At 37.7% G+C, this 21,090-nt stretch overlaps 1 protein-coding gene across 2 annotated transcripts in view; it reads right to left on the reverse strand.

Annotated features, from left to right (window-relative positions):
- Snca (synuclein alpha) overlaps window positions 1–21,090 on the reverse strand; it is a 105,303-nt gene that overhangs the window by 69,636 nt on the left and 14,577 nt on the right. For both annotated transcript variants that reach the window (XM_036181497.1, XM_036181496.1), the window contains exon 4: window positions 18,959–19,101. In XM_036181497.1, coding sequence (XP_036037390.1) covers window positions 18,959–19,101 — 143 coding nt within the window. The remainder of the gene's footprint in view (window positions 1–18,958; window positions 19,102–21,090) is intronic.

The following is a 21,090-nucleotide window of genomic DNA, read 5'->3' on the forward strand; positions in this document are numbered from 1 at the left end:
GTTTTCCGAGACAGGGTTTCTCTGTAGCTTTGGAGCCTGTCCTGGACTAGTTCTGTAGCCCAAGCTGGCCTCAAACTCACAGAAATCCACCTGCCTCTGCCTCCTGAGTGCTGGGATTACAGGCATGCACCACCACTGCCCAGCCTAAAATATGATTTTTAGTAGTTCCAATTCATACAGTTTAAGTAACTGAAAAATGAAGCAATGTGTTCCTGACCAAACAGCTAATGAGTGTGTTCTCACCTTCTGCAGGACACTGTAGAAGGTATATTCCATAGCCTTAACTACATAGACTGTTTCCAGAATTCTAATTTCTAGAAACCAAACCATCTGCATACGTGATCATATAACACATGGACAGTGCCAAAATCTTGGGTCTCTCTACCAGATACTCTAGCAGGCAGGATTTGTACATTCTTAAGTCTTCGTTTTGAGCATGGCTCTACAGCAATAATGCTGTTTTACTTTTTTTCTATTAAATAAACAACAACAACAAACTCTTAACCTCAATTCTGTTTTCCACCTTCAGTAAAGGTTAGCCTGAACAGAACCTCAAGATAGATTTAAGAAGATTTAGTATCCTAGCCTTTCTTCTTCTTGGCTGCTGAGAAGTTAAGAGGTTTTGAATGATTCAGTGTGATCAGGAGGAAAAAGGCATTGAGCTGAATTTATAGAGACAGACTGAAAAAAAAAACTGTTACTTTCAATTCATTTTTTAGTTTAATATGGGAAGGCAACAGAAAAGAGGAATCAATGCTGTTCCACAGAGATGCTATGCTCATTATTCTGCATCTAAGAACACATATTGACCACTCTTGTATCTTAGCTCTTATACCAGCACATGATGTTTCCTATTAATCCATCACACAGTCAAATACTCATGTCAAGAACATAGTAACAGGCAAAGACAATGTATAATTTTGTATGTGTGTACATGCTATATATTTCCCTATATGGTTGCAGTTTTGTTGTTGGAATTCCTATCAGTTGCTGTGTAGAATTCACCTTCATCTGTCAATCCAAAATCCTCTGCTTGAATGGCAACTTGAGTATTAATACACTTCCAGCTTAGATTACGTAAAGGATTGAGAGTGGGCAGATGAAGTATGACATGGATAATACCTGTGCATTAACAGGTCCTGACAAAAGGATTATCTCTACAAGCTTTTTGAAATATAACCGGGTGAAATGAAAAAATGGTACTTTATTGCATCCTGGGACACTGAGCATCAGCCAGGCACTTGGAAATGCACAACAAACATAGATAGGGCTTACAGGGAAAACCCCATTGTAGTAACTCTGACTCCATTTTAAAACATATTTTAATTGTATCAAATGTAAGTCTTAAGAAATTATAAGTGTTTTTTCAATTATCCAAAAGGAAAACACATAGAAAAATATAAAGAAAAGCAAATTCCAAATTGAGAGAAAAGTTACAGAAACTCACATAAAAAGCATATAAACATGGAATTTTATAAGAAAACTAAATTCACATAAAAAACATATGAACATGGAATTTTATAAGAAAACTGTCGATATATAATCAGTGAAAAATGAAGATAGCTCTTGCAAAACACCAGACAAAAAAATATAAACACATTTTACAATTAATTTTTAAAGTAATTGTTTTCTTTTTTTAAAATTTTATAATTTAATTTTACATATCAGCCACGGATTCCCCTGTCCTCCCTCCTCCCCCCCCCATCCTCTCCCCAGCCCACCCCTGACCCCATTCCCATCTCTTCCAGGGCAAGGACTCCTCAGCTCAACCTGGTAGATCCAGTCCAGGTCCAATCCCCTCCTCCCAGGCTGAGCAAAGTGTCCCTGCATAGGCCCCAGGTTCCAAACAGCTAGTTCATGCTCTAAGGACAGGTCTAGGTCCCACTGCCTGGGGAACTCTCAAACAGTTCAAGCTAATCAACTGTCTCACTTATCCAGAGGGCCTGATCCAGTTCCATGGGGGCTCCTCAGCTATTGGTTCATAGTTCATGTGTTTCTGCTAGTTTGGCTAGTTGTCCCTGTGCTTTTTCCAATCATGGTCTCAAGAATTCTCAATTATACAATCCCTCCTCTTTCTCGCCGATTGGACTACTGGAGCTCCACTTGAGGCCTGGCCATGGATCTCTGCATTCGATTCCATCAGCATTGGATGAGAGTTCTATCATGACAGTTAGTGTGTTTGGCCATCCGGATCACCAGAGTAGCTCAGTTCGGGCTTTCTCTTGACCATTGCCAGTAGTCTATTGTGGAGGTATCTTTGTGGATTTCTGGGGACCTCTCTAGCACTTTGCTTCTTCTTAATCCCATGGGGTCTTCACAAGTAAAATTGTTTTTTATGGAACAAAAGACTTGCCCATGTGAGGCCTGAGTTGGGGTTAAAATGCTGAGTAAAGAAGGGAAAAGTGGGGGGAAATAAATCCATAATAAAGACTACAAATAAATAAATCCAGCAAAATATAAGTTGATGATTCATATAACCAATGCCTCAACATTTTCCATAAGGCACAAAATGTTAATTCCCAGTAAATATCCTAATATATTAGGAGAAGGTATAGCTGACCTGTGCTTTCAGTCACTTCTTTATTAATGGGGCAAATGGCTGAGAGCTACATGGCCCACTTTGGGCATCTCTGTCTTTATCGTCTAGATGAAGGTCAGTCAAACACAAAAGTAAAAGACTGGTGTCTCTCAAGAATCTTGGTCACAATTATTACTGACATCCAGGTCTCATAGATGTCTTTTGTATCTAAGAATAAGTGCACACAAAATGCATCTTGGATGTAAAGATGACAACCCTTCAACATGATTGTGCTGTAAGGCATCAATTGATTCCCCTCCTACAGAAGAAGAATTGTTAACTGTGGTGTTTTGAATAAGAATGGCCCCCATAAGCTTATATATTTGGATGCTTAGTCATTGGAGAATGACACTATTTAGAACAGTGGTTCTTAATCTTCCTAATGCTATGACCCTTTTGCCATGAGCTATTGTGGGACATGATGCAAACACAGCTTATAGCAATTGATAATTCAGATGTCAACCCACCAGAAGAATGATTTTATGATGGGATAACCCTGGCAAGCAAAGCTTATGGACCACTGGCTCTGAAAACTGTTGCTTCCATCTGTGATTTCACCTGTGCAAAACCAGCTTAGGTATCTCTCCATTACCGTGCATTTTCCTATGATATGCATATGTAATCTAGTGATTGCATCCCAATCTTATGGGCATACATATCCATAGGTAGTCAATAAGATGGCTTCTAATTAAGCTGTATAATTTTGATAAATAGAAATATACTAAAATATCCTTATAGCTAGATTAATCATTCCATGTGGACTGTAAGACATTTTATAAGCCTGTTCTCTATAATTATCTAAGCTGACAGGGCATATTGGCCAGATGTAGTATCTCTGTGAATAGAACACAATTTAGACTTTCACAGATTTTACTCAAGGAGAGAATTACAGAATGTCTGGCTTTGTTGAATCAAGGTCCTACAGAGACTGAATTATCCTGAGCTTCCCCCACCAGCAACTGATATCAGGACTCCCAACATTCACTTGCTCTGACCCTTTAGCAGTTAAAACTTTGGACAAATATTCTAACCTCAGTTTATGATATGAAACTGAAACTTCAACTAACTAACTGTTTATTATTTGGGTCCCAAATAACAACTGATCAATTAACCAAGTCCAGAGAGAAATAGTTTTAAATCCAGCTAACTGCAGATGCCACTGCCTGGGCAAGTGTCAAGCACCAAGTCCTTGCCTATGTGTTGCCATGGTAAAGGCTTAGCTCCTTATCATCTCTCTGGGAATATGCTATAACCTTGAGAGTCAGCCTTGTAACTTTTATGATTATTGCTAAGAGCCCAGTGTTAGAAATGCATATATAGCAGACAGAGAGGTGAGCTCAGAAGAACTAGAGATGAGAAAAATTAGAACTTAATAGAAATTAGAATGAAGGTACAATTAAAACTGAAAAAAGGTATAGAATTAGAGCTGAAAAGAAGCTGTAGAATTAAAACTGGAGAAGAATAAAAAAAATGACCCTCAAATCCTGTGTGAAGTTATTATAAAACTCTTTGAATCCTTGCCCCTGGGTGCAGCACTGAGGACTGGACCAGCAGGCTGCTAAACCCTTTAATACAGTTCCTCATATTGTTGTGATCCTCAACCATAAAATTATTTTCATTGCTACTTCAAAATTGTAATTTTGCCACTGTTATGAATCATTATGTAAATAACTGTGTTTTCCGATGACCACTGGCAAAGGGTCATACAACCCAAAAAAAAGGTTCAGAGGTAAAGAGCCACTGATTTAGAAGAACTAGAACTGTGGTCTTGGTGGAGGAAGTGTGTCACTTGGGGAGGGTTTTAAGGTTTCAGATGCCCAAGCCAGGCCCAGTGGCTCACTCTCTGTCTGTCTCTGTCTCTGTCTCTGTGTCTCTCTCTGTCTCTCTCTGTCTCTCTCTCTGTTTCTCTCTCTCTCTCTCTCTCTGTCTCTCTCTGTCTCTCGCTCTCTCTCCTGACTGCAGATTCAGATATAGAACTCTCAGCTTCTTCTCCAGCACCATGTCTACCTGCATACTATCATGCTTCCCACCATGATGATGACAATGGACTAACTCTCTGAAACTGTAAGCAAGCCCCAGTTCCTTTATAAGAGTTGCCATGGTCATGGTGTCTCTTCACAGCAATAGAACATTATCTAAAACACTGGTCTATAGTAGTTTCATCCAGAACAAACAGCACAGTAAATAGCATTTCTCTGGAGTTTTGAATGGGATTTTTTAAGAAAAATATTTGTCAAACTTGAAGAAATGTCCAAAAATGAGAAATCTCCAGATAGAGTAGAATAAGCTACAGATAAAGGAAGTCGGCTTTCCTTTGGGATCTTGACTAATTTCAGAGATGAATCACAAAAGATAATGTGGTTTGACATTTCTCTCTTCTTATAGTGAAACCATCATTGCTGAAGAGTTTTTCAGAATTCAAGGAGCCCAGGGTTTCAGATGGACCTTCTGGGTTCCACTCAATGGCAGAGTCCAGACAGTGGTAAAGGCATACTATCCCATCCTTCAGCATAGTCTCATTCATCCTGCTTACCATACCTCCTCAGTGTGTGTATGCGTGTGTGTGCGTGTGTGTGCACGCGCGTGTGTGTCCGCACACACGTGCACGTGAACACGCTTTTTCTATCCCTCTCAACTCCTTGTCACTAAGAAAACTGTAGTGTTCCCTGTCAAGCGATTTATATTTTCTAACTAGCAGCCTGAAATAAAAAGCAAAAGGAACATGAATTATTTTTTTAGGACTTCCTCAGTGTTTCATTTCACTCCATGAAAGTAGTGGGTATGTTTGGATTTGAGCCAGGGGAAGTTGTTTTCAAAGGCATTATTTCTAAAGGAAAACATACAGTTAAATTTTACTATCAAATACACACATGCATAGTCAAAAAATTCCCAGGCTATACATGAGATCCCTGTTCAGCTGTGAAACAAATCCATACTCTATGGATTTGTCTAATTATTAGGAATAAAATGATGATAATCATAAAAAGCCCTAAAATGTGTTTTTATGACTTTCTATACCTTATCAAACAGAATAACAAGCACACTGGGAACGATATGTAACAGAGGGATTTTGCCATGTTGTGTTAATACAGAGAGGAAGATGACATTCAAAGGGTACTTGAAAATAAAGATAATTGCTATTATTGCCTGAATGTCCCCAAAATCCATTACCTCAAATTTAATCACTACTGTCACAGTATTGTGAGGTAGGGCTCTTTAGACGTAATTAAGTCCTGAGGGATCTGTTGTTCAGTATGGGGATATGAAGGGACAAGGTTACCCCTTCAGTTCTTTTTACCTTGTGAGGACAACAAACCTCCCCTCCAAGATGGAGCAAAGATGAGATGTTCCACCATCTTAATCTTGAAGTTTCTAGCCTTTACAATGTGATGAGTAAATGTCTGCTGTTTATAAATTATCCAATATCAAGTATTTTATTACCATAGGACCAAATTGACTATGAGGATAGCTCTGTCAGAGTCCAAAAGATTTGTGATAAGAATTGATAAAGCCAGTTAATGATTAGGACTTAAATGATCAGAAATAGTTGTCAGATGTACACAAGCCAATAAATTAACCACTCAGGCAATACAATCCATAGCTCTTAGAAATTTTTTTGTTCAAATGTGCTCTGATATTTGGATATGGCATGCAATTATCATAAGCTAACAAGAAGGAATTGCCAAAATGGTATTTAATGTTGGTTTGATAATTAAGATCAAGAGTAATATATATAAAAACTACTTTAATTAGAAATTGTTAATGATCAAAAGCTATATTATATCACAAAAAAAATCGGGTTTCATACTAGAAGGAAACATGATCATTGAGGAGGATATTTTCAAGCAAGGTCCACACTTAATAAATGACTATCAGGATTCACAGCTATGGGTCAGTGCATTGGATCACCAAAAGCAATATTATACATCATACAGTTACAATTCATGGTACAGTATTGAACACATAGCATGAATTAACTAGGTGAACTCATGTATGCATAGTTAAGTATATGAATGAACAGCAAAGGTCATAGCTACATAATTAATTTCAAGTCCTGCAAAGCTAAAATAAAAAAGTTTTATGAATCAGTTTAAGTAGGAATTTGGGCAACAATAAGGAAAATTTATATCTTTATTTTCTAATTGTAAATAAAGGAGAATAGTGATTAGAAACAAATACACACATCACATATGCACACATCACACACATACACACACCACCACCACATATGTATAGTTTTAAGAACAGAAGTATTTATCACATTTAGTACTGCTTTATAATCTGGCCTTTTCACTTAATGCAACAAGAACAACCTAATATGGCATCCATTATTCTTCTGCACCTTTCTGGTCAAGTCATTGTTACATGGGATAACCCATCATGAATTTAGCCTATGTCAAGCTTCTAGTGCTTAAGAAATGTATCATAATTATTGCTTTGATTAAAAAAAAACCTTATATTTAAATCTAGATACAAAATACACTGAACAGAAAAGCATACTTGCAGTGTTTTTCTATCAGTGTCCTATGTGTCCTTATGGATGCTTCTTTCAATGCATTCTTAACCTGTGATATAGAGATGCTCAACATGTGGAGCATCAGGAGCATCAGCAGAAAGCACCATGCCTTTCCTATGCCAACCTCGGTTCCTGAGACTGAACAACTGGAATGACAAATACCTAAGTTCTCTGGGTTCAATTTATGTCTTAGAAAGAAGTGTAGGCTGACTCATCACAAGAAGAGAAGAGAGCAGGGAAATATTCTCTTTCCAAAGCCCTAGGTAGGGAATGTACCAGCAAGGCACATTTTAACCACAAGGAAGAGTGGTCACAGACAGAGCTGTGCAGGAGCCTGGGATGACTACCAAATGCCTGCTAGAGCAAGGGCACTTGATTTCCCTCTTTCATCCTCTTCTCTCTGCTTTCCTATTTTTTAAAGAACTTAGGGAAGAAGGAAGTTCTAAGTGTCTGTGTGGAGTTGTTCTCTGGGACAGCTCTCATAACAGAAACTTCCAGCATCATGAATTAGCATGAGGAGACACTTTCTGTGTGCCTCCTCTAGTGTCTATGAGAAAAGGGACTGAGACAATGAAGACACCAGCTTCATAACTGGTCTTTTTGGACCTCTCACCATCTAAGCCATCAGGGTCTTTTCCAGGATTTGATATAAAACCTCACAGGAATGATGGGCTCATTTCTTTGTCCTTCCCGCAGAAATGTATTTTTTTGTTTTGTTTGTTTGTTTGTTTGTTTAAGTGTCTACAAAAAATAGATTGTGATACAGAATGCCAAGAGGCTGGTCACTTGCTCTGAAAGTCCTTTTCTTAAGATTCAAAACTAACCATTACTAAGAAAAGGAAGAACAGAGTCAGACAGGTCATTAACCCAGACTGTCTCATATCTGTGTTCCATTGAACACTTAGAATTGTTCTCTATGCACGCGGCACCAAGAGATACTAAGGAAGATAAATATACCTCTACCATGTAATTCCCAGCACTTAGGTTTTCTTCAATTTAAAAGAGGAGCTTTTAAACTTTGCTTACGAAAGTGTTTCTCAAAATCATTTGAGCAGAACCCTTTCTAATTACAGCATGAAGATAACATTTAATAAAACCTGGTGGTTGGTGGTTTTGAAAAATATAAGGGAAAATAACAGTGGTGTGATGTGATTGCTAGTCTCAACTGTCAACTTGGTGGACTCTAGAATCACCTGGGAGATGAGCCTCTGGGGATGCCTAGGAGAGGTTATCCTGATTAGATAACTAAAGTGGGAAAACTAGTCTACTATGGGAGGCATCATGCCCTAGGCTAGAATGTGGAATTGTATTAAAAAGAGAAAGTAAACCGAAATGTTAGCATTCTCCCTCTTTGCTCTTGACTGGTCTCTTTTGTTTTGTTAGGGTTTTTTTTTTTTTTTTCCACATTTCTGCTCCTCAATTTCCCTGCCATGAGGGACCTCACCCTTGAACTGAGAGTCAAATAAAGCTCTTCTCCTTTAAGTTGTTTAAGTCAGAGAATTTTATCACAGAAACATGAAGAACTAAGACAAGGAATGTGACTCTTTTTTTTTTTTAAGCCCAATAAAGTGCAATCTGCAATGAAGTTTACTCCTTTTGGCATTAAACCACTTAATAAAGACAAACTATGCTAATGTGGGAAAGGGTCTGTAAAATCATGTGTCTAAAATAGAGATATAAAGAGAAACATCAAACTCTTTACAGAAAAAAAAAAATGCCATGACTATGCTACAATCCGGTTGACTGCTTGTCTTTTGTGTGCTGCTGCATTTCCTTCTCACTCCAGCTCTGTGCAGTTGGCTGGCCAATTACAGAAGAAAGGTTAAATGAGTTGCCAGGGGTCTGGCAATGCATAGTGAAAGAAAGAAAGAGAGAGAGAGAGAGAGAGAGAGAGAGAGAGAGAGAGAGAGAAAACCAGCCTAAAATGCAAACCATTGAATCGAGACAGAAAACAGTCTGAGCTCATTTCACTCAGCAATTCTACTCCACGGATAAAAATGCCCATGCTCAAAGCATTGTGATGACCTCATCCAGCACGGCAAAAGAGATGAGAATAATGCCACACTCCTTGACCTAGAGAGCTGCCCTCTCTACCCAGCCACATTTTATACCTGAGCAAAGTAAATAGTGCACATAAACCAGGCACTGGGTATAAAGATCAGGGCCAGATGGCCATCACAGTGGGTCATGTAGCAAAAAAGTAGCTCTAAACAGAACGTGTATGAACTACCTTTGTCCCAAACTTACAGTGGCTACCCTCCATGGAAGAATGATTGCTACCATAAGCAATTATGTCGGTATTAGTGGAGATCTTTTGAAATGTGTCTGCTTTACAAATGTTGTAAAATGAGATGAAAGATGAAACATTCTAGCAATGTTACACTTTGAATTGCAAATGTATTGATTCCAAGCTTGATGACATAAGTAGGAAGCACCTGCCTTCTCCCAGAGACTTAGCAAATAACACATGAGCCACTGAACAAAATTTCGAGTGTCCAAGTCACACTGAGCATGTGTTCCCTGAAGTTGTATGACAGGAAGTCATGTAACATTAAAAAGGGAAATTTTTCTTTTTTTGTGTGTGGATAGAAAGGTGTATGTGGAGGGGGTGTCGTTGATGGTTTCCTACTGTAAATTTTCAAACTTATTCCTTCACAAGCATAGTTAAAATCTGACATTCATTTTATTCCTTGAATATACAGACCTGTAACTGTATTCCTTTGTATGAACTAAGTTCCAAATAAATTTGTCACATTATTTTAATTAGAAAACACCAGTAAAAGATGAAGAAAAAAGAAGTTGAAATACAATGGACTTCTTCCCATTTTTTCACTTATTTCATTTTCACTGATTCCAGACTCTATTGTTTGTTTTATTATGCACTATAACATTAATGGGAATTAAACACTACCATGAAAATTATACAAATATCTATGTAATGATTACACTACATGGTGGGGGGATCTTTAAAGCCTACCTAAGATTAAAAAGTTGATAGAAAATGCAATAAAGTTCCTTAGGAGATAATTACTTCATACTGGAATTGACAATTCATTTTCTCCTAAGAGAATGATTAGATTCATGATGTATATCATCCAATTTCAGTTCTCATAAATATATATTCCCATGGAAAGCCAAACCGGTCTCATTTACTTTTTTTCTATTCTTGAAAATATCAAGTAGGTGTATTACATCCTGAAATGTTGTGTATTTTGAATATTTTGAGAATCATAGGACATCTGTCATTTCATTTTGACAAGCGACAATACAATCTATGTTTCTATGAGATTAGAGTCAAAGCCCACATATGAAAAAGCAAATAATCAAGTTATTTCTTCCTTTTTGATTTGGGATAAAGCTAGTGACAATCATAATATATAAACATATCTTAATCATATTCTGCCTCAATATGTAGATGCTATCTAAGTCTGCCATTTTGTTACAGAATGAATATATGGGTTAGATGGGAAAAGAGATTAAAAAGAAAACAAACCACCTACATGAGCAAGTCTGGAGAACTCGTGGATGTAAAGTCAAGAGCTAACACTGAATGTGTCCAGGTAACTGAAGACAATAGCTAATACTGAGTATGTACAAGTCATTTTCTAAGAGAGTAACTTTTAGCTGCTGTTACTAAAAAATAAAGAAAAGTTATGCTAGAGCAGACATGTTAACTTGTTTGATAGTAAGAGTGAGTGTGAGTTTGTGTGTGTGTGTGTGTGTGCATGTGTGTGAGTGTGTGTGTGAGTGTGTGTGTGTGCGTGTGTGTGTGTGTGTGAGTGTGTGAGTGTGTGTGTGTGTGTGTGTGTGTGTGTGAGTGTGTGAGTGTGTGTGTGCGCGCGCGTGCGTGTGTGTGTGTGTGTGAGTGTGTGTGCATGTGTGTGTGCATGTGTGTGAGTGTGTGTGTGTGTGCGCGCGCGCGCGTGTGTGTGTGTGTGTGTGTGTGTGTGTGTGTGTGTGTGTGTGTGTGTGTGTGTGAGTGTGTGAGTGTGTGTGTGTGTGTTTGTCAAGATGAGTGTACCATGTTTTGTCCCTTTAATATATATGAATATAATAAATTTAATAAAATCATGTAAATTTGAAATCACCAGACATACAATGTTTGCAGCTCAAAGAAACTATATCAAAAATATTACATAATAGTTGTTTGTGAAGGGACATTAGCAATAAATGTTCACACATGTACAACTAAGACCAATTCATGAAACTGCAGTCATTTCTGTTATATAGCATTTATTAGAATACTAATTTAGGAAAAAATAAGTCAGTTGCATAGCATAGCTTGTAACTGTTCATTGGTATGCTTAAGGTCATACCAGGCTGACCTTAGAATGCATTTCTCTTACAAATAGCAACATCCATGGTATGGCCTATGACATTTTTTATTTATGTCCATGCTGTTGAAGGTTTTATGCTGGCAGACTGTAAACCACTGAAACCTAGAAATTGAGTGGAAGCAGTTTTGTGCCCTTAAATATAAATAGCTAAAATATTATGGTTATTATTTGTCTAAGGCTACTTTATATACTGCTGAATAAAACCCAGCTTAACACTTGTCAAGGATTAATATTCATTTGGAATAATAAAAATTCTCTTTCCTTTCTAACAAAAGCTATTTAACTTTTCCTATAATAGATATAAATTTAGGGAATGTACATACTGTAGTCAGATGTTCACACTAGGGATAATCGTATCTGTTGCCCTACATACTTCAAGGCAGGGGTCATGCACTCATGATTCATGCACCCCCTGCTGACCCATGTGCATACCCAGAACGTATGAGTAAATTACACAGTGCTATTGAATTACTACAACAACAACCAAAGCCCAGTAAGCCTATTTTTCCTTACCAGTTTATAGGTAATTACAGAGTACCTTTGCATTTAAAACCTTACTTGATTAAAATCACTAAGATTCACAATTCATCTTCATCCATATATGTCCAATGAAACAGTGCCAGACACAGTACAATTACCTAATAGCTATGTTTCTAAGTAGGGACAATATATATATATATTTAGCAGATTCTTCTTTAAGTAAAAATATTGTTGTACATAGATCACATTGCAAAAATGTTACTGATGGTATCTCTTTTGAAACAAATCAATTAAGTCAATTGTGTTTTTCCTTTTTTGGCATATTATGCTTTAAGATTTCAAGATAGTTTATGGACTCCACTCCCACAGCAAACACAGAGCAGGTCACTCACTGTGTCATTTAGATTTAAATACTCTTAACAATGGTATTTACTATCTTCAACTGAACAGACAGGATGCAAAGATCTGATGATTTCAGATGATGTATTGTGTTAACCATTATGAAACACTGAAGGAGAAAAAAATTACTGTGTAAGGAAGTTAATCCTGACATTTGATTCCACTTGTAATCTGTGTATTGCTTCAGAGAAACCCAAAAGGTTGCCTATGGCCTACGGCTGCTTTGTGACACAGGATAAAATGACTCACCTAGAGGCAGCACATGTCACTTGTTCAAGCTCTATTTCAGTGTTTAAGAATTCATCTGCATGATGCTGCATGTGTCAATCACGCTAACAGGAGGCAGGGAAAGGGACGTAATAAAAATCACAGACCCTGCCAAACCTGACACTGAGACTGTTCATTCTGCCTTTATCTTCTCCCCCCAGGGCACACTTAGTAAGCCACCCTCTTACAAATTAAGGAATGATTATAGACTACATGTGTTCAATCCCATTTTGAAATCCAGGTTTTCAAAAACTATTTATATTCTCTTGATGAAAAGTTTCAAAATTAGCAATGCTTCAGAACTTCCTTTTGATTCTGGAGAAAGATAATTAACACTCCTGAGCCTTGGTGCTTCAAGCTTACTTGTATGAAAACTGTCATTTACCAAGTGGATAGGTCAGTGCCTAATGGGGACAGGATAAGAAGCAGAGCAACATCATATATGCAAGGCAGCATCTCCACAATTGACAGGACTTCCACACATTTTTAAAACATTTTTTAAAAACTGGCTACAACTTTTCAGAGCACTCTAAATTGAATTAAAGAGATGTACATTTATTTAACAATGGCCAATTTGAACAGCAGCCCCATACAGAACATCTTTGAAAAGCTGTAGAAGGCAAACAGGCATGATGTCCTGGCCAAATAATCCAGTGATCACCTCTGAGCTGTAAACACTGTACCATTACTTAATAGCATGGACTCCTGTAACATCCATTGTTCAACATTCTTGGTAAAAGCAGATCTTTCTCTCTGCCAAAATAGGGAATAGTTTGATCTGCTGTCCATAAAACCACTACTAGTTTGCATTTCTACCAACGTGTTTGGCCAGTTTCTACTGTAACCATCCACTGAATCAGTTTGGAACAAATGATAAGCTTTTGCACAAAGTTAAATGTAGATCAGGTCTGTCTATTATTGAGTCACCTATAAAATTCTCCACATGTGGCATCACAAGTGATTGTCTCTCTTTGTGTATATACAGTATAGTATACGCATACACATAAATATATATGTATGTATGTGTGTGTATTTTATATGTGCATATTGATACATACACATAAAAACTGTAAATATTATACCAAACAGCTAATAAACAACTATGGGAAAGCTTTCAGATATGAACTCAATATGCAAAATTAAGAAACGGTTTTATACAGGTATCTCTCTAGGAAAGAAATCAATAATTCTATTTAAATAGTATCAATAGCATAAAAAGCACCATCAAGAATAAAGTACTTAGAAATAAATTTAATGTAGGTTTTAAAGTCTCTAAAAACTGAAAATTATAAAACACTGATGAAAGAAATTATTGGGATGCCAGAGGTAAATGGGAGGACATCCTGTATTCATGGATCTGAAGAGTCAACGATGTCAGAGGTTCACTGTGGCCAAAATGGTTTAGATTTGAGCTGTACCTCTGGTCCAAACTTAAAGGCCACATTTTATAGACAGACAAAAGCCACCCTAAACCCAGAAAAGTCAAATCAGAGGACCTTAAATATCCGAAGCCACCTTGAACAATATGTAATCACAGCAATATTTCAGATTCATAACTGGAAGATTCAAGTGCCTGATTTCAAAAGCTCTTTCAAAGCCAGAGTAACAAAAACAATAGTCCATTGGCATAAAAACAGTCGCATAGCAAATGCAATGGATAGAGAACCTGCAAGCCCACAGACTGGACATCTGTCAACCTTTGCCAAGTGTATCAAAAGCACATGGTGGAGAATGCAGCACAGCGAACCCGCAGTCAGCATCACTGGAAAACTGGATAGCCACAAACAGAATGGAAAATGGGCTTAATCCCAAACACAGCATTCAAGCCTTGAAAGCACTATACTAAAACGTAAAGGAAAATTTCTTGAGATTGTTCTGAGCAATAATTCTTTTAAACAGGACTAAAAAACTACAAGCTACAAAAATACACAAATGAAACAACGTCAGACTGCTAGCTTCTCCACTGCAAACTAGACAATTCTCAGAATATGGAAGTAACTTGTAGAATAGCAGAAACAGATCGCAAGCCATGTGTCTATTAAGTGTTAAATGTTTTTTTTTTGTTTGGTTGGTTGGTTTTTGGGGTTTTTTTGGTCCTTTTAAATTTTTTATTTTTTTTTAATTTTTTTTAGAGAAAGGGTTTCTTTGTGTAGCTTTGGAGCATTTCCTGGAACTCACTCTGTAGCCCAGGCTGGCCTTGAACTCACAGAGATCCACCTGGCTCTGTCTCCCAAGTGCTGGGATTAAAGGCGTGCGCCACCACGGCCCGGCAAGTGTTAAACTTCTTTAAAATGAACTTGATTTACCCAATAGAAAGAAAGTGAATCATTTGCTTTAAAAATGGACAAAAGAGTGCAAGAGCCAGAGGGGATGAAGACCACCCTGGACACAAGACCTTCTAAGCACAGCAAGACTGACACATATGAGCTCATGCTGTCTGAGGAAGCAGGGCCTGCACAGATGGAGAGCCAGCAGTGAAAGGAGAAGTGGACAAGTGTTCAACCCCTAACCAGAAGCCATCTCCACTTGATAACCACTTGCAAATGAAAACTTTGTTTTTTCCAAAGGCGCCTCACTGGAGAAACTCACTCTTAAGGGCAGGCCCTATGCCCAGCAGCAGGTGACCAATACAAAATGAACTCAGTGGCATCTTTAGAGGTTCTTTGTCTGATAATATTGTGTTAGGGCATTTTTTAAATGTTAGAGGTCTTTGAGTATAGATTATGGCTTCTGGTTTTGTGAGGGTTTAGGGGGAATTCCTGTGTGTGCGTATGTGTGTGTCTCAGTGTCCATATGTGTTTCTCATGCTTTATCTGTGGCTCTTTTTCTTATGTATGTTTTGTTTTATCTAATTTTATTATTATTCCATAGCTGCCTGTTTGTTTTCTAAGGATAGACAGAAAGGGTGCAGATGTGGATTGGAAGGGAGATGGGGAGGAATTGGGAGCTGTTGGGGGAGGGGAAGCTATATTGAGGATATGTCATATGAGAAAGATCTATTCTCAACAAAAGAAAAATGAACAAAAGGAGCTGCACAGTTGGCTCATTGGGTACTGTGATTGATGAACTAACATGGGATCCTGAATTTAGATCTCCAATACCCACATGAAAAATCAGGCGTGGCACAGCACACCTGTAAACCTAACACTGGGAAATGGAGACAGGTAGATCCTGAGAGAACTGACTGAAAAAGATATCCTAATGTCAACTTATGGCCTCTGAACCTGCCTGTACAACAAGTGCATTTGCATATCACACAAACACACACTCTACAGACACACTACATACACCATACACACATGTGTATCACACACACACAAACTCACATGCATGTACACATATACAATGCAAACCACACATAACACTCACGCATGCATGCACACACACACATGCACACTAGCAATGAATTAATTATCTGGATAAATATTTATCAAAGAAGATACACAAATGGTCAAAGGGTACATGAAAACCATTCATCACGGACCATTAAGAAAATTCAATTCAAAACCATAATGACATATTGCTTTATACCCATTAGACTGGCCATCTAAGAAACAGATGGCAAGTATCATGACAATGGGGAGGACAGGGAAGCTTAAGCTCCAGCTGTTAAGAATGTAACTGATTGAGCCATTATCAAAACAGTATGCAACTACATCAAACACTAAAAGCCTAACTACCATATAGTCTGGCAATCATACTCATAGGTATAAAGAAATAAACCACTCACAATAATCAAGATATGCAAGCATGCAAAAGAATAATCAGCAGCTGAATGGGTAAAGAAACTGGTGTGTGTACATGTATGCAAATGAAATGCTATTCAGCCATCAAAAGGCCTTTACAGAGAAGGAAATTCTTGCATTTGCCATAGCATGGATAAACCTTGAGGACATACCAATAGAAAATAAGCCAGATGCAGAAAGGTGTGTATTTTGTGATTTCTCTTCTGTGTGAATTTAAAAACATTCTATTCTACCCTATTCTAAAAACATCAAGGGCATAGAAACAGATTAGAATGGGGCTAGGAGATGGGAATATATGGCCAGATAGTGGCCTTTATATACTAAGATATAAAGATTCATTTCAGGGGGGAAGGGGAGGGAGGGGAGGGAGGGGAGGGAGGAGAGGGAAGGAATATCCTAGAAACCTAATATGCAACATAATTGTTAAAGTTAGTAGTGTTTTGTTGTATACCTAAACTGTTACCACAATAAGATAAAAAGTCATGTAAGGTGTTGACTATGTTAATTACATTGATTGCTGCAATCATTTGGGGATGTATGTATACTTACTAAAACATTGTGCTATATTCCATAAATACAATTTTCTTTAGTTAATTGTACCTAATTAAAGCTGGGGGCAAATCTCACCTTAGATAATCTGAAGCCATATCGTTCCACTGATATTAAAAATAGTATGTACAAGAGCAGCAATGTCCTAAAGAGATGAATTTAGGAAATAACAGCATAAAGAAATGAACTATTATAGCTTAGTTCTAGACAAGAAAACCCAAACAAGAAGGAAAGAAGGAAGAAAGGAAGGGAGGGTGGGAGGGAGGGAGGAAGGAAGGAAGGAAGGAAGGAAGGAAGGAAGGAAGGAAGGAAGGAAGGAAATATGCCTGCCCTCTCATCTCCCAAGAAGCAATGAGACAAATATCCTTAGAATCCTTAGAAAGCATGCTGGATAAATCCAAGACCTGGTATTGTTGGTCCTAGGGATCCCAGACACCAAGGGAATGGCAGTGTGGTTAATCTACTTATATGAGCAAGAAGTATATGAGCCCCACTGGTCAAATTCCTGTGCTTCCAAGTTTCTTAAACACTGTACATAACCATTATTTCTTAAAGATAGGCCAAATGGGATCACTGACAATAGGCTAAAAATTAAATAAATAAGTACTTGTTTCTCTTCATCAAGATCATTTTGATTAGAATCTGAAAGATGAAATAAAATATTTCACATTCCATTAGAAATAAATTTGATGATTTTATTTAAACTGTGGATATGTTTAGCATCAAGAAATATGGCCACAACTACTGGCATTTATTTGAGTATTTCTTGAGATTTTGTAGATATTTAGAATTTCATCACTAAATTGGGTTTTATCAGCTTTCTTATAAAGTAGTAGAATTTTCTCATTACTTATGGCAGGGTCTTAGGCAATGAGCACAAGTTCTCACACCTAGCAAATGACCCAGTATAATATGAAGATCAACCATTTTAACCCTAAACCTGCTGGGTTTTATCTCAATTTCTTACTTCTATTTCTATGTTTATGGATTCATTTTCATACTAGAAAATTTTAAGAACATACAATACCCATAAGAGAGAAATCTGCAAATGTTTCATTTTGTGACATTGGTAGATTTCTGCTATATTAAAATAAGGATTGGTATTTTAAAAGATAAAAAACAAGTCCAAGTTGATGGGAAGTATTTTTAATGAACCATTTGTGATTTATGTTTCATAGTTTAAACACAAGCAAAGTGGAAAATGGAATGAGACATGCTGCCCAGCCTTTCTATATCCAAAGCAATGAATTATTTCACTAACTGTAGTATTACATAATTCAATCTATATAACGATATGAAGCTATACATTGGACATGGTTAGGAAAGTGATACTTCAGATAGATGTGTGCTAGGATCATCCAGTTAACTCCAATAGGCTGAAGGAACTTGATACTTCCCCTCTACAAATGCTACATTGTAAAATCAGGAAATAGTTTTCAATTGATGTTATGTTGATGGCCTTCCTTTTGTCCTTTGGCACTTTGGTTCTTGTGTTTTTCTGATAGAGACTCCATTGTTACACCTTGAATATGTCACTAGAGCCCCATATTTATCCAGAAGTAAATTTAAAATTCTGGAAATGTAAGAATCACCATGTGAAACCATGATCTGTGTTTGGTATACACTTTAAGTCCCTCAATTTGCAAAACCATGTACTTGGTAATGGGTTGATATCTGATATGCAAATATGTCATTTAGTAAGAGATTGTGTCACTAAAAAGAAATCAAATAAAAGATATCCATTCTGGAAATTCAAGAATTAGGCATGGAAATAAATTGCTATTTCCACAAGGAGGAATACCAGACCCACCATTCATATGAAAGCAGCCATTCTTTCTGAAATGTCACCAATTCTTTAGCACTTACATTATTGTTCATGTCTGTAGTTTTCTTTCAGATCTTAAAACAATCAGGGATATTGTACAGTGTGTCACATTCCCTCCCCAGGGTTAACAGTGTGTCAAAATAAGAGCTCTATAAAAGTGCAGTCCTTCCCTGGAGTGTACATCTTGTGCCTGCTTTCTGATGCGTTGGGGGATCATGCTATCCAGAGTTTATAACTGTAGTATAAAAGAGGCAGCCTTACCTTGCCCAGCTGATCCTTCTTGACGAAACCAGTGGCAGCTGCAATGTTCCCAGCCCCCTCCACTGTCTTGTGGGCGACGGCTGTCACACCAGTCACCACTGCCCCTCCAACATTTGTCACTTGCTCTTTGGTCTTCTCAGCCACTTAAAGAAATCAAGAGCAACAGCATATTAAAAGACAGTGGTGGGGCAGACTTTAAAAAATCCCACTTCCAGCAGCTGCCGATTTCTATAGACACATATGCCATAGGCAACAAGAGTCTGAGGTACAAGACACCAAGGCAGAAATGACATGTTTCAGCTAAACACTGGATCTGAGTTATCATTATGCATAGATTAGAAAATATTGAGAGTGTAGTTATAACACAGTGCAAACAAGATTTGGTTTGCATTGAGGCAAATGGACAGGAAACAATGCACTAGGTACAGTGCCAAGTTTTCCGAGCATCTCAGCATTATTTTAGGTTCAATGCCAACTCTTTGGTCTCATTCACCAACTTCACTTCCATGATCCCTTCTCAGTAAACACTTCTCACACATTTAGTATCACTACTTGAATGTAAAAATTCAAAATGTTCCTAAATTCTTAACTTTGGAGCACCACCAATTTGATACTAGCACAACATTTCACATCATGAACTTTCTTACATTATTCTAAATTAGAGTATGACATGGCCTTCAGACGGTATGTACAGGGTATATGTAATATAAGTGAATTTCATGTTTAGATTTGGGTCCCACTGCCAAGACGTCTCATTATAGGTGTGCAAATCAAAAGTAGTTGAAATCTAAAGCAAGGCTGTCTTTAAGCATCTCTGAAAAGGAGGCCCTACATGCTCATATACATTCCTCTGATGTTTTGGAGATAGGGGACAGAAGAAGACATGGTAGGGGGAAAGGATGCTTCTTTTAAAAGATTATTGTTTTAATTAAGTGTATTTGTGTCTGGTGTGGGCAGATAGGTGCACAGGTGTGCAGGTGCACAAGGATGCCAGAATGTGCAGTCAGATCCCCTGGGGCTAGAGTTAGAGGAGGATGAAGGCTTCCCAGCATGGGCGTGAGAACATAATTCTGGTCCTCTGGAAGAGCAGCAAGTACTCTTCAACACTGAGCCATCTCTCCAGCCAAACAGAAATGTTAAGACAAAATTTCAGCCACTTTAATGGAAGCAGAAAAGCTAGAATTTTAGTAAGTGAGAAAATGAAGAGATTTATTGAGCATACTTATATTTTATTTCCATGAAAAAACAGGGCTCTTTAATATGTCTTTTAAACAGGTTAAAATTCAGAGAAGACACTACAAAGTAGTTCAGTTGGGATTTATTAGCAGATATTTATTTTCATATAAATTCCCCCATGGCATCCTAGAGGTATGCCTAATTGCTAAGCCAGTCTTTCTTAAACTCAAAAGGAAATGGCTTTTCACTAACTCCAGTGTTCTGTGCAAGAAGAACATGAGATCCCACTTGTTAAATAATTCCAAGTTAAACAAATAAGTAAAAGAGCATGTCTGCAACCAAACGTCTACATTCTATATTCACAAAGCCTTATGTCTTCCAGATCTCATCTGCATGGACGTCATGCTTGCCTTTCGTTTACTCTACATTTGTTTTGGTTTGGGTTTTTTTTTTTTTGGGGGGGGGGTGCGGGTTTTTTTTTCTTTTGCCCCAAATTTCAGTTGTTTGAGTTCATACATTCCCTGTGTTTTCTCTCCTAAGTAAATTTTATGCTTGTTTTTCCTTGTGTTCTCCTAAGAAGCCTGTGTCCTCATACCCTGTGGAGAGGAATCACACCACATCAGCTATTCACATGGCTACCACACTTACACAGATTTCACATCATCAGCCAGAAAGGCCAGTAATCCAATAATGTGGGCAAAGAAAATTAATTTGGAAGGGACAAGTTCTGTAAATTGAAGTTAAGTTAGGTCAGGCAGTGTGGGGAAGCCTGAAGGTCATGGAGATGGCAACCAGCATTCACAAAAGTGACTCCATAGTTGCCTTTCAGGTTTGAGCTCTGGAAGTCTGCCTATGGACTCAACGCCATTCTGTACACTTTCTGAAGAGCACTGGGTATCCATGGTGTAATTTTAAAGGCCAGAGCAGAGCAATGTTAGAAAATTTGCTTTTAAACG

This window comes from Onychomys torridus, chromosome 3 (genome assembly GCF_903995425.1).
Source record: "Onychomys torridus chromosome 3, mOncTor1.1, whole genome shotgun sequence".
NCBI lineage: Eukaryota > Metazoa > Chordata > Mammalia > Rodentia > Cricetidae > Onychomys > Onychomys torridus.